Source organism: Saccopteryx leptura, chromosome 3 (assembly GCF_036850995.1).
Source record: "Saccopteryx leptura isolate mSacLep1 chromosome 3, mSacLep1_pri_phased_curated, whole genome shotgun sequence".
In the NCBI taxonomy this organism is placed as follows: Eukaryota; Metazoa; Chordata; class Mammalia; order Chiroptera; family Emballonuridae; genus Saccopteryx; species Saccopteryx leptura.
The window spans coordinates 128,902,775-128,916,959 of NC_089505.1; the positions used below are offsets into that span (position 1 = coordinate 128,902,775).

Genomic DNA, 14,185 nt, shown 5'->3' on the forward strand with positions numbered 1-14,185 from the left:
GAGAGAGATGACAAACATCAATCATCAGTTTTTCGTTGTGACACATTAGTTGTTCATTGATTGCTTTCTCACATGTGCCTTGACTGTGGGCCTTCAGCAGACCAAGTAACCCCTTGCTGGAGCCAGCGACCTTGGGTCCAAGCTGGTGAGCTTTGCTCAAACCAGATGAGCCGCGCTCAAGCTGGCGACCTCGGGGTCTCGAACCTGGGTCCTCCACATTCCAGTCTGACGCTCTATCCACTGCGCTACGGCCTGGTCAGGTGAAAATTTTAATTTTATGGGGTCAAATTTATTAGTCTTTTATTTAATGACTTCTTAATGGGTATATAGCTTCAAGTAAAGATGAAAAAATCCTGAAGATGAATGGTGAAGATGGTGGCATAACAATGTGAATAGACTTAATGCCACTGAACTGTGCATTAAAAAATGGTTAAAATGTTATATTTTGTTATGTAAATTTTACCACATTAAAATAAACAACAACCAAGTTTGGTTGCTTATATGTTAGGAGCTAGTCTTTAACATTTCTTCCCTTCAAGGGCTGTAATTTATAAAGCATTATACACAAGGAAAGTGGACAGACTTCCCAAGTCTCTGCGGCACCTATAAGCCCCACATCAGGGGCTCTGGCAGCAGAAAAGGTAGAGAAAGGAGCTTCAAGCTGAGGTTATGTGAGATCTGCCATCCTAGGCCTAGACTGGGGCACCTGAATGCAGGCTAGCAGAGATGAGACCGGAAAGGCAGAATGGATTTCTTAGTCATCCCGAGAGCCTGGATCACAAGCCCTCTGACATGCACAGGCATGCATAAAACCAAGAAAGCAAGCTGGAAGGGTTCCCCAGCTACATCCAGATGCAGAGTTATGAAGTATGCTGAGTGAAGAAAGTGACATACAAGAGCACATGAGCAGTGTGACCTTTACACAGTGATTTTACTTAAATTATTTCAGGCTCTCACCAACCAACCAGGTGAGGTGGGGCTGGGAGGTGGGGGTGATAGAAGGAAAGAAAGTCTGGCACTATTCTAACTCTCCTGTCTTGAATGGGGAAAACACTGAAATGCCCTCTTTCAGGCACAAATGTGAGAAGAAGAGAGGAGGAATTCTTCTGTCAACTCAAAAATGCACAGTGGAGCAGTACACAAATCACTATTATTTCTGTATAACGTGAGCTCATCTTTATTACGTACCTCTGATTGACTCCTCTCATAATACTAGTGGGGGACCAGAGAGGCAGCTGAGCTGTGAGAATTACGCCCAGAAGAAATTGATTTGGCTTCTGTACATCAGGATGAGTTGAAGTATCTGTCTGACTAAGAGTGTACAGTTGATCACAGGCAACACGGCGAATCTGAAATCACATTAGTGGCAAAGAGAGTTCATCAAAGCACACTTAGAGACCACTTAAAAATTGATTTTCCTGCCAAGTCTGTACTCTGAAGGATACAAGAATCTGAGTGCTTCAATCATTAATGGTAAAGGCCACACTGAATAAACTAGGATTAAAAACAAGTGTGTTCTGGTAACTGATTTCGCAAACCATTCTACTACAGTACTCTAATCAATAGATTTATATTATAAATGAAAATAAAAAAAAAACTCTTCAAGTGTTTCAAAGTTAATTTTAAAGGTCATGTAAGAAAATCAGAATTATAAATTCTAAAACATTTATAGCTTAAATTTAGTTTTTTGTTTTTTTTTTTGAGAGAGAGGAAGGGAGAGAGCTGAGTAGCATCACCTCAGTTGCATCACTTATTGACGGATTGTTTCTCATACATGTCTTGACAGGGGTGGTGGTGGTGAGATCTCAAGCCAAGCCAGTGATGCCTTGCTCAAGCCAGTGGTCTTCGAGTTTTGAACCTGGGACCTCAGTGTCCCAGGTCAACACTCTAACCACTGTGCCACCTGGGTTAAGCAAATTTGGTTTTTCTTGATTTTGACCAATATATTGATACTTAATGCCAGCTGCCTTCGCTAGCTTTGGGTACTGAACACTGACTGTAACATTTTGCTTGTTATAAACAAACACAAATTAATTATAGGACTAGGCTTTTAACTCTGTTTAATATGGAATAGAAAGGAAGGCAGAGAGTCCAAATGGTCACTTTGCTGCAGAGTGGTCTGCAGCCCCTTTGTATGACTCTCCGAGAGGGCTAATGGTCATTCCTTTTGTACTCCCTACAATGTCACAGGTACCAGAGAGCCAAAGACAGAAGAGGACCAAAGAGTTTTTTATAAAGTAATGTAAACAATCCTTACCTCAGCACTTGGTGATCCAAGCAGAATATCAATGATAAAATCAGCAACACAGGGCAAGTTATAGAAAGAGGCTAATGGTAAGAATAGGGAGAATTGGGGGCAGGGGGAAAATTAAGTTAGGAAATGCATTTTAAAATTTTCAAAAATTTTGAATAATTCCTTAAGCTTAACTATAGCAGAAATTCATCTCTTCTACATGGAACTGAGTTCAGAACTTTCAACAACTCCTTCACGTCTGTGAGTTTCTGAAGTGCTCAAGAGCAGAACCACATCTTGGTCCTCTTCCTACCTCCACATTTTAGTACAATGCCTCACACATACCAGTTACAGAATAAGTATGTCTTGCTTTTATAAACTATCAATATTTGTGAACTATAAAATATATACTACTATAAACTTAAAAATGATAATATTTTCATCTTTATTTGAAAATACCTAAAAAATCAAACAATTCTAGGAAAATTAAACTAAGTATGACATGTTCAAAAGCATGTCATGACATACTTCTCATATATAAATCTTCAAAAGATTTTTGCTCAAAGTAAATAATTTTGGATATTATTATGATGTGCCATAAATGATCAATACCTTTCTGTATGTTTATTTTGATTATCTTACATAATGAATTTGGATGTTAAAGTAAATGTATAATGATCATTGATTCTACATAACAGGCAGCCTGAATCAGTAATAACAGTAAAGAACAGAGCTCATAAGTGTTGGCACACTTTTTAAGAGTGGAGCTGTTAGGACTTCATTCTTGAATAAATATTTATGGAGGGCCTAACACACATGGGGCAGTATTTGGGTATGAAGAGTCAGTAGGGAACAAAATGGACAAAAGACTCCAACCTTGTGGAGCTTCTGGTCTAGTTGTGGAAGGGTGGGTGACAATGAACATTACAAGTAAGGCCCTGGCTGGTTTGCTCAGTGGTAGAGTGTGGGCTAGGCATGTGGATGTCCCAGGTTTGATTTCCGGTTAGGGAACACAGGAGAAGCGACCATCTGCTTCTCCACCCTTCTCCCTCTCTCTTCTTTCTCTCTTCCCCTTCCCTCAGTTGGAGCAAGTTGGCCCAGGTGCTGAAGATGGCTCCATGGCCTTGCCACAGGCCCTAAAACAGCTCGGTTGCCGAGCAATGCAGCAGTGGCCCCAGATGGGCAGAGCATTGCCTGGTATGGGGTTTGCCAGGTGGATCCCAGACAGGGGCATGCAGGAGTCTGTCTCTCTGCCTCCCTGCTCCTCACTTAAAGAAGAAAAAAAAAAGAACATGACAAGTAAGCAGATTATATTATGTGCTATAAAGTGGTAAATGAAATAGTAAAAAATAAGGTGAGAGGTTTAGGTGGTGCTGGGGTGAGGGGAGTGTTGTGATTTCTTTATAAAAGTGACATGTAGGAAATGAGGAGAGAGCCGTGTAGATGGCAGAAGAACATACCAGGAGGCGAAGGCAGCCAGTGCAAGGGCTTGTGGCTGGAATGTACCTGGAGTACTGGGGAATATCAAGGAGGCCAGGGTGGCTGAAGCACAGTGAGTGAGGGGAAGAGTAGGAGAAGATGAAGGCACACAGGTATCAAGGGTCAACTGTGTCAGACCTTAAGAGCCCTACTGAAGTCTTGGCTTTTACTTTGTGTGAACTGAGAAGCCACTGCAAGGTTTTAAATAGAGGAGTGATAGGATCTGTGCACACTCGGGTTACTGTGTGGAGAAAAAACTGCAACGGTGAAAGCCGGGTGGTTAGTTAGGGCACTATGGCTATGATCCAAGTAAGAGATGATGGCAGATCAGAGGGTAATAATAGTGAAGGGGTAGGATCTAGATAAAGTTTGAAGGAAGATATGCTGACAGGTTAGAAGTGGGGTGTAAAAAAAAGAAATTGAGGATGATTCCAAGGTTTTGGGCAGAGCAAAACTGCTAATAAAAAGTTGGGAAAACTCTTGGCTGACATGGGCCAGATCAATAGTTCAGTTCAGACATATTTAGTTTGGGAACTCTATTTGATATCCAAGTGCAGATGACAAGGGTGTGGTCCAGGCTGTAGATGAAAATTTAGTTATCAGCATATGGAAGGAATTTAAAGCTGTAAAATGGGTAAAATCACCCAGAGAATGAGTGTAGACAGAGAGGAGACAGTGATGAGGGAAGGGGTCCTGTGCGTTCTAACAGGAAAGGTATGGTTAACAATAGCCCCACTTTGCTAAAGCCAACAATCAAGTTAAAAAGGCAAATCTTAAGTTTCATGATTTTTAAGTGGAGTCCGTATCAGCTTAGGAACTGGTATATAATTCTAGTTTATGAACTACTGCCTTTTATATTACCTACTGTGGAACCTTGTATATATAAGGTGCTCAATAAATACTCAAAATTTACCTACTCTAGCATTATTCTTACCTTTTCTACATGCCAATTTTCTCCCTTTTTCATTTCCATTAATATGACCTTACTTATAGAGGACTGTAAATAATTCCCAACAGAAAGCAGGCCTCTCTCTAAAGAAGATGAATCATAGGCAGCCCCCGCCCCATACCCAGCTGCTGGCTCCGAAGCTGCAGGCAGGTAACCAGAAGAGACAAAGCCTCCCCAGCGATCAGGGAGTCCTTGGCTGACACGGACTGCTGTCGCACACAGATGCCTGCGTGCAGGGCAACCGGGTCTCCTTCACTTCCAGAGCTGCAGTTGCTTCCTGCAAATGGGCAAGCAGAAGGTTACTATGGATCCTACAGGAAAGGTAGGATATTCTAATATTCTTTTAATGCGTTCCAGAATCCTCAAGTGAAATTAAATAGTTCAAGAAGACACTTTGATCTAAGACAGAAGAGAGACTTAATGACTTAATCACTTTATGTGACCCCCAACTGTTTTGTACATAAAACACATTTCAAGGCACTAAAAATGTGTTTATGAGGCAAAACTAATTTTAGGTGACAGAAGTAAGAGTGCAATTTTGGAGGCAAGAGGGAATCTTCCTGGGATGTTAGAAATGTTCCTTATCTTGAATTACACACATTTCTGCACTTTATTGTATGTATGTCACAAATTTAAAAAATTTTATTGTTGCTCCCTGGCCGGTGGCTCAGTGGCTAGTGGGTCAGCCTGGCCTATAGACATCCCAGGTTTGATTCCTGGTCAGGGCACACAGGAGAAGCAACCATCTGCTTCCCCCCCCCCCCCCCACACACACACTCCCTCTCCCCTTTCACTTCCTCTTCTCCTCCTACAGCCAGTGGCTTGATTGGTTTGAGTGTGGCTGTTGGTGCATAGGATAGCTCCACTGGAACGTATCGGCCTCAGGTGTTAAAAATAGCTCAGTACTCAAGCATCAGCCCCAGATGGGGTTGCCAAAGTGGATCCTGATTGGGGCGATTGTGGGAGCCTGCCTCACTATCTCTCTACCTTTCCTCTTAAAAGAAATTATTATTGAGGTATACACACACACATAGATTGAACAGGGAAACCGAATGACACTGAAAAGGAAAGCTATTTATACAGGCCTAACAGAAAATAAATGGCTGAACCAAGAAAATGACTTTTTCAGGTAGGAATTCTAGATGAATCTTTATTATAGCCACAATTACTGGCCTCCTGACATTTTACACTCAGCAAGATAAAAACCATTTGATTTGGTTTTTCCACTTATTCTGTGTTTATAAATGTTTTTTCTTCTTAAATGAAGTATGATGTGCATACAGTAATGTGCACAAATCTTAAGTGTATAGTTTGATGGATTTTTTTTTTTTTGAGAGTGTGAGAGAGAGACAGGAAGGGAGAGAGAAGGTGAAAAGCATCAACTCGTAGCTGCTTTCACTTTTATTGTAAATTGAACTTCTCATACTGCCTTGACCGGGGCCGTGCCAGTGTCCCCTTGCTCAGGCCAGTGACCTTGGGCTTTTCATGCTGACAGGTTTTGGGCTTAAGCTGGTGAGCTTTGGGATTGTGTGGACAATTCCTCCACTCAAGCCAGTGACCCTGCACTGATGACCCTGTGCTCTGAGTTGGTGACCTCGGGGCTTCAAACCAGCAACCTCAATGTTCTGGGTCAATGCTTTATCCACTGCACCACCACCGGTCAGGCTGATCAATTTTTATTGATGCTCAAGAACAAGAGAAAAGGCTTTCTCTTTTTATGACTCTAAACAACCTACAGAGATGATTCTTACAGCTCTTCATTGCCCAATGTTCTAATTACTTTATCCTTTTTAATCGGTACCTGAACTGCTGAGCCTGTTTCGAATTCCAGCAGGAAACAGGGAATTACTCTCTTTAATTGGCTGGCTACTCCCAACGAGGTCAAGTCGTCCTGCAGCAGCAGCCCATGAGAGTCTCATGAAACAAGCCACAGTAGAAGTGAAGTCATTTACTTCCATTGTCTAAAGAAGCATGGAAAGAGTGTTATGAGGAAAGGCAGTACTGAAGCACATTCCACCGGCTTTTATAATCCTCTTACTGGTCTCAGTTTTGTGAGCCTCTTTCACCCCCAAAATTATCAAGAGTAGTGGTTTTCCACCTTTTTATACTTGGGGACTGGTGAAAATAAGAGAATTATACTGCCCACAAAAATTAGGAGATATTTCAAAATGAATATAAAACTATAAAATATTCCCTAATTCTTGTGAGCAGTGTATATAAGCAGATTTGACTAAGATCACTGGGTCTATAACCTTCATCCATCAGGGTGGTTAACTCCTTTGCAGGGCTGGCAGGAAATTTCTGGTGGACCTGTCCGTGGACCAGCGGTTGAAAAACACTGATCAGGAGGACCACTTTTTATGCTGCTATGCTGTCCAAAGACTTTCATTATGTCTCTCTGGTCTCCATGAACTGGCTTTAAATGACCTGCCATCAGTTTGTTTTTACTGTTTTCCCCCTTCCCCACACTGCACTTTGGCCTGGTGAATGACCATGTGCCCTCCCGTGAGGCTCTGCTTTTCTCTACCTTCGCTCACAACCCTCCTTTTGCTCCAACAACTCTTCTTTCCAGCTCTCCATACTTAGCACCACATACCTAATCCTTATCTGTTCTTCAAGGCCAATTTCAAATGCTACCTCCTACGTAAAATCATCCATGATAGCCACAAGTTAAGGTAATTATTCTACTTTCTCTGAAGGCCCATAGAAGTTTTTACCTTTGGAGTTCTCATAACACTTGACATTGTCCACTTTCAATTATAGTTATTTCTGCACTAGTGGTCTCTCTCTTACCATAAATTCCTTTAAGGCAATATTTATATCAATATTCAATTACTTCTGAATGGCCTCTTCCCACAACCAGTCCTTTCTAAATAGGAGGTACTTAATAATTCTTGAGCACACAAATCACTTACTTGTATTGCAACTCGTGCAGCAGGGATGATTTCCTCAACCCTGATAGAAGACCTATCAGACACTGACAACTGTCTGTAGGATGACTTTTCTGGGGTACCACACAAGGACATCTGCCTGCTCGTCTGCCGGCTGACGTTTCGGAATGGGCGAGAAGAAAGTGCTTCTATGCCGTCCTTGGTGAGGTCTTCATCTAATAACGTGGGCATAGTTTGTCCAACAAGTAAAAATCTTAAAAGGAAATAAAAAGGTAGACTCATTCAAACTCATATCATAGTATTTATTTATTTATTTATTTATTTTGTATTTTTCTGAAGCTGGAAACGGGGAGAGACAGTCAGACAGACTCCCGCATGTGCCCGACCGGGATCCACCTGGCACGCCCACCAGGGGCGATGCTCTGCCCACCAGGGGGTGATGCTCTGCCCCTCCGGGGCATCGCTCTGCCGCGACCAGAGCCACTCTAGCGCCTGGAGCAGAGGCCAAGGAGCCATCCCCAGCGCCCGGGCCATCTTTGTTCCAATGGAGCCTTGGCTGCAGGAGGGGAAGAGAGAGACAGAGAGGAAGGAGGGGGGGGGGTGGAGAAGCAAATGGGCGCTTCTCCTATGTGCCCTGGTCGGGAATCGAACCCGGGTCCCCCGCACGCCAGGCCGACGCTCTACCGCTGAGCCAACCGGCCAGGGTCATATCATAGTATTTAAAATGACGGGATTAGTAAGAAAAGTAAAAGTCAAGTGTTGCCTTGTGAGATTAAGGCAGTATATTAACATACCTTGCGAGCTGTAGACAGATAGAATAAACTCCCTGCCTTGTTTCATAGTCAACTTCTGATGGGATGGAGTCCCTCTGCATGACATTTACAACCAAACTTTAAAAAAGAGAAAAAAGGCAGAATATTAAAGACTATTTCTTTCCTAAGAAATTTTCTGTAATTGAATTGCTAATAAATATTATCAATGACTCTAAATTTCTACAAGATCCTTATATATAAAACGAATCACACATATCTTTATCACAATGATTTCTTATGATGCCTATAACCTTCCTGGTCCATTTAGAATTAAGACTCATTGTTAAGCCAAAGAAAGATACCCAAGATAGAATGTTTGCTTAGTTCCCCTTCCCACTAACTGGTTTGGGTTCACTGAGGTACCAGTAGAACTATCAATTCAAAAATATATCTAGAATTGGTGTATTCAATAAAGCTTGTTTTTCACAACCACTATAGCCTACTGCAGAAGCTTCCTAACTGTTCTCCTTGCTTCCATTCTTGATGCTCCACCTCCAAAATCTAGTCTCAAGAGATCACTTAGAGCGAGCCTTTTAAAATGTAAGTCAGACCACGACCTCTTCCTCTGTACAACATCCTCTAAAGGCTTCCTACTTCCTACAGAAAAAAGGCAATCTTCACAGTAGCCTGTAAGATCTTACATAGCCTGACCTCCAATATGTCTGTAACCTTTCATCCCCCTGGCTTCCTGCCCTGCTCTGCCCCAACCACAGTGGCCTCCTGCTGGTCCCTGCAGACACCGGGTCAGTCCCGCTAAGGGGCAGCAGCTGCTCCTACGGACAGCTTTCCTCAGGTGTCTGTCTCAGGGTCTCGCTCCCATACCTCCTTCAAGTCTCTGTAAAATGTCACTCAATTAGTGAAGGTTTTCCTGACCATTCTGCTGAAAATCACCCTCTCCATCCCTTCTTCCTTGTCTTATTTTTCTCTATAGCTCTTATCACCACCTGATATACACTTGTACTTTTACTTTCGCCGTTGTTGTTTGTCTCCCCCACACCCTCTGACAGTACGTTTCACGAAGCCATGGCTTGTCTAATCTAGTCACTGCTCTGTTCCCTGTGCTTAGAATAATCCCAGCATGTAAATTAACACACATATAAGAAGCCAGGAGTAAAATGCCTTGACTACCACAGCTCTATAATTGGCCAAGTAACTGAAATGAGTTGTTATAAGAATGTTTCTGCAACACTGAACAAAGAACAAAACTACATGTGTGCTAGGTAGGCCTTCATGTGCGTGGGCACTCCTTCAGCTCTCTCTGTTTCTCACCCCCTTTGTTTCTTCATGGTCTCAGTCAATTTCTCTTCCCTTCAAGGCCTCTGAACAGGATTTCTTCCACTATCTCATGCTCAAACTTCCAGCTGGTTTTCACTAATGGAGGAAATGGTATGCCTACTTCCTCCTAGAGCAGGGGTCCCCAAACTTTTTACACAGGAGGCCAGTTCACTGTCCCTCAAACCGTTGGAAGGCCGGACTCTAAAAAAAAAACTATGGGCCCTGGCCGGTTGGCTCAGTGGTAGAGCGTCGGCCTGGTGTGCAGGAGTCCCGGGTTCGATTCCCGGCCAGGGCACACAGGAGAAGCGCCCATCTGCTTCTCCACCCCTTCCCCTCTCCTTCCTCTCTGTCTCTCTCTTCCCCTCCCGCAGCCGAGGCTCCATTGGAGCAAAGATGGCCCGGGCACTGAGGATGGCTCCGTGGCCTCTGCCTCAGGCGCTAGAGTGGCTCTGGTCGCAACAGAGTGAGGCCCCGGATGGGCAGAGCATCGCCCCCTGGTGGGCATGCCGGGTGGATCCCAGTCGGGCGCATGCGGGAGTCTGTCTGACTGCCTCCCTGTTTCCAGCTTCGGAAAAAAAGACAAAACAAAAAATTAAAAAAGCCCCCAAAACAAAAAAAAAACTATGAACAAATCCCTATGTACACTGCATATATCTTATTTTAAAGTAAAAAACCAAAACGGGAACAAATACAATATTTAAAATAAAGAACAAGTAAATTTAAATCAACAAACTGACCAGTATTTCAATGGGAACTATGGGCCTGCTTTTGGCTAATGAGATGGTCAATGTCCGGTTCCATATTTGTCACTGCTAGCCATAACAAGTGATATGACGCGCTTCCGGAGCCGTGATGCATGCATCCCGCGTCACCGGAAGTAGTACTGTACGTGAGTGATGCCGTGCTTTGCACCACCGCCACATAGAGTACTCTCACTGACCACCAATGAAAGAGGTGCCCTTTCCAAAAGTGCAGCGGGGGCCAGATAAATGGCCTCAGGGGGCCGCATGAGGCCCGCGGGGTCGTAGTTTGGGGACCCCTGTCCTAGAGCAACTCTCCTTTCAACTGCAGTAGAACTCAGCCCCTCAATCGATCATTCCCCTTTCATCTTTATTCTTGTCTTCTTCATTGGCCCCTTTTAGTCGGCTACAACGAGAATGAAGTCTTCTCCAAGTTATAATTAAAACAGAAAAAGCAAACTTTCCCCTTAGTTATTCTTCCCATCAAAGTACTGTCACTCCCCTTTTGTCACTCATTGTAAAGCAGAGAGGTCCCCTAATGGATTCTACTTCCCATTCTTACACTTGCCACTCAACTCTGTCAGCTGCTTGTACCTCAATGGCTGTACTCACACACTGATGCCTCCCCTAAATCTCTAACACCACACTCCCCTTCTCTCGAAAGCATCATGCCCAAACCATCTACTTCACACAGCTCACAGGGGCCTCATGCAATGGAATTCATTTCTCCTGACTTGCTGTTTCCTCCATCTCCTTCCATGTTTATTCCCCTGAAGGACCAGAGAGTCACCATTTACCCACTTTCCCAAGCTAGAAATTATAGGGCAACTCTATAACTGTTCCTACCATCATCATATATCAAGGTTTCAAGACTTGCCTATTTTACCTCATAAAGGCCCTTCTACCACTGCCCTAAATTAGAGCCTGTCATCTCTTCTCTGGACCACTATCACAGCTCTTAACGGCTCTTCCTGTCTCTCCCACTTCTATTCTTCACTGCTGCCAGAGTAGCTGTTCTAGGTAACTCCTGGCTTAGAAACTTCCTGTTTTTTCATGGTATACAAGATAATATTGAAATTCCTCAGTGTGACCTACACTTCCTCATGTATTTCTCTCCCTTACCCTTGGCATTAGCCTCACCAGGCTACTGCAGTTCCCAAGCGAGGCCACGTACTTCAGAGCTTCACTTGTCCCCACCCCGCCTCTGGCTCAGCATGCCCTTGCCCTCCGTACTCACCTAGGGAATGACTATTCATTTCACAATTCCCAGCTCAAATGTCACTTTCTGTGAAGCATTTCCTACTTTTACGACCCCAAACAAATTTAATCAATTTAACCACTACCTTTTTCCCTAAGCTGCACTTTCTCAAAACACTTCCTATAAGTCTTTGTATTAAAAGTTATAACAACTGTCAAACCACGAGCCTCTCAATGGTAGAGGTAACACCCAATTTATCTTTGCATCCTCCGAATTAATGCTTCACACAACAGGGACTACTAGGAATCAAATTCACCTTCTCACAAACTATTGTGGGAATTAACAGAAACTAATACAGCCTCCCTTCCTCTTCCTGAGAATTTCCCCACTACCAGCAGGAAAAAAGACATGCTTCAAGCTTTCCGAATAATCAAAAGTCATAAAGTGAATTAAAATGTTCCAACGACTGAAACATCATTCCTTTTTATTATAACTCATAATGCTTCACATAATACCCTGTAGTTATATAAGCAAGGCTTGGCAAGAGAAGATAATGAAAGTAATACAATCATTTTCTGCAGTTCACGTAACGTTATATTGAAAGCTAACCTCAAACCTCCTGCTCTGAGGAAGTTCTCACAGAAGGATTTTGCACAGTTTCTTGCCATGTCATCATCAGCTGTTGGCATGAGTTTGGAGCTTAGAACCTTGGAAATAGATAAACACAATTAATTACCCCAACATTTCCAGCAAAAATTACTCCTTTAGTAAATAAAATAATCAGACAACTCAAGTCACAATCTCTTTAAATGCTGCATGCTGTTTTTCCTCCAGAAGTACAAGGAGGCTGATGTTTCACAAATAATCACATTATCCAAGTTCTATTTACTTAGCAAGAAATACCTTTTTTGAAGAAAGCTGATGTGTTGTTCTTTTCATGACACTAGCAGACAAGAATGTCTCAGTCTCCCAGGTTTAGATAAGAACAGACACATTATATAATATGCTAGATGTGTTCTTGAAAAAGTATATAAACTGTTTTATAAAACAGTCCATTTACTAAAAATGCTAGATGAGTTCCCCACTAGTGATTCCAACTTTTTCTACTCACTGAACATTTACAATGTATGAGGTGTAAGATGAGGTGCTTCACATACACTACCTCTTCATCTCACCATAGATAGCATATGTATTTTACTTGACAGGTAAAGACTATGACCTGAGAGGGTTCGTGACCTCCCATTCAAGGTCACATGGTTAGAAGTCAAATCCAGTTGTGACTCACCCTAATATCCAAGCCCCTTTTATGACACTGTCACACCTATCTAAAGGAAAGCTGAACTGAGTCTTTTGTTACGGCAGAGGATTGTTTAACTATAGTATGAGACTACAAATCTAGTTCATCTTCTGGTTTTACCCCTTACGAGCTGAAAAAGCTCAGGCATATAAGTTTCCTTTCTGCCTCAGTTTTCTTATCTGCTAAACTGGGATAATAATTACACCTTTACCAGAGGATTGTTTGGAGTAAATAAGGTAACACAAGCTTAAGGTACTTAGTATAATGAACTGGCACAAAACAGGTACTCAGTAAAGAATTGCTTACTTAGTTATTATGATTAAAATTTTTTTTAGAAGATTCATTGCCTCAATTACCCCAAGGTTTTAAACTAGATGTAGTTCTATTTTTAAATAAAAAAAAAATTCTGCTCCAAGAATCAATGGGGGTTTTATGAGTTTAAACTTTTAATGTGGGATGTTTTCTTTTTAAAATATATCCCACATAGGTGGGATATAAAACTGAGACTTATAGACATAGAAAACAGTGAAATGGTTACCTGGGGGGAGGGAAATAAAGAGGGACAAATATACGGTGACAGAAAATGATTTGACTTTGGGTGATGGGCATACAATGCAATCGATAGTTCAAATGCTATAGAAATGTTTATCTGAAACCTATATACTCTTACTGATCAGTCACCTCATTAAATTTAATTTAAAAAAAGAGATGCTTTTTTCCTAAGTTGCCTTTAGGACACAGTTTTGTCAGCCCTGGATTACGAGCACTACACAGGAAAATAAAACCCCTCTGTAATTCTAATCCCTCCTGACTGTCGACAGCCACATGTACACACTTAATGAACATAAATTCAGTGAAAATGAAATGTTTCTTTGAAGGAATGGGTATGTGGACTATCCACTTTGAAGTTTCCTAGTAAGCAAATATAAGTTAAAGATCAAAATGCAAGGAATTTAACCTTTCAGGTAACAGTAAAAATAAGTGCTTTTGGGAGTGTTACATTTGCCAAATGTTTTCTGTTGTCTAAAGGAAAGGAAAATCTACTCAAGGAATTACCAGTTAACAGAAGTCCTAAAATTGTACTGGAGGTATTTATTACTGAGTCCTTCGGTTCTAAGATAGTGCAATCTAGATAGCTGATGACAAGCTAGACCCACTGTTGGACCATTCTGTTTTTCTAGAAGCTCTCAAATGCAGGTGCTAAAATTTATACCTTAACATTTTTGATAATCATTCAAAAGCACATGAGAAATCTTGCAGCAATGAAAAGTTCAAAATTTATAAGCTTAAATTGGCCAAAAATTTCCAAAC

General features: G+C 42.0%; 1 protein-coding gene across 3 annotated transcripts in view; it reads right to left on the reverse strand.

Annotated features, from left to right (window-relative positions):
- Positions 1-14,185, reverse strand: part of USP24 (ubiquitin specific peptidase 24) — a 150,359-nt gene that overhangs the window by 53,621 nt on the left and 82,553 nt on the right. For all 3 annotated transcript variants that reach the window (XM_066376390.1, XM_066376389.1, XM_066376388.1), the window contains 7 exons: positions 12,187-12,284; positions 8,347-8,442; positions 7,577-7,805; positions 6,463-6,622; positions 4,783-4,938; positions 2,258-2,328; positions 1,189-1,349 (listed from right to left, as the gene is read on the reverse strand). In XM_066376390.1, the coding sequence (XP_066232487.1) occupies positions 1,189-1,349; positions 2,258-2,328; positions 4,783-4,938; positions 6,463-6,622; positions 7,577-7,805; positions 8,347-8,442; positions 12,187-12,284 (971 nt within the window). The remainder of the gene's footprint in view (positions 1-1,188; positions 1,350-2,257; positions 2,329-4,782; positions 4,939-6,462; positions 6,623-7,576; positions 7,806-8,346; positions 8,443-12,186; positions 12,285-14,185) is intronic.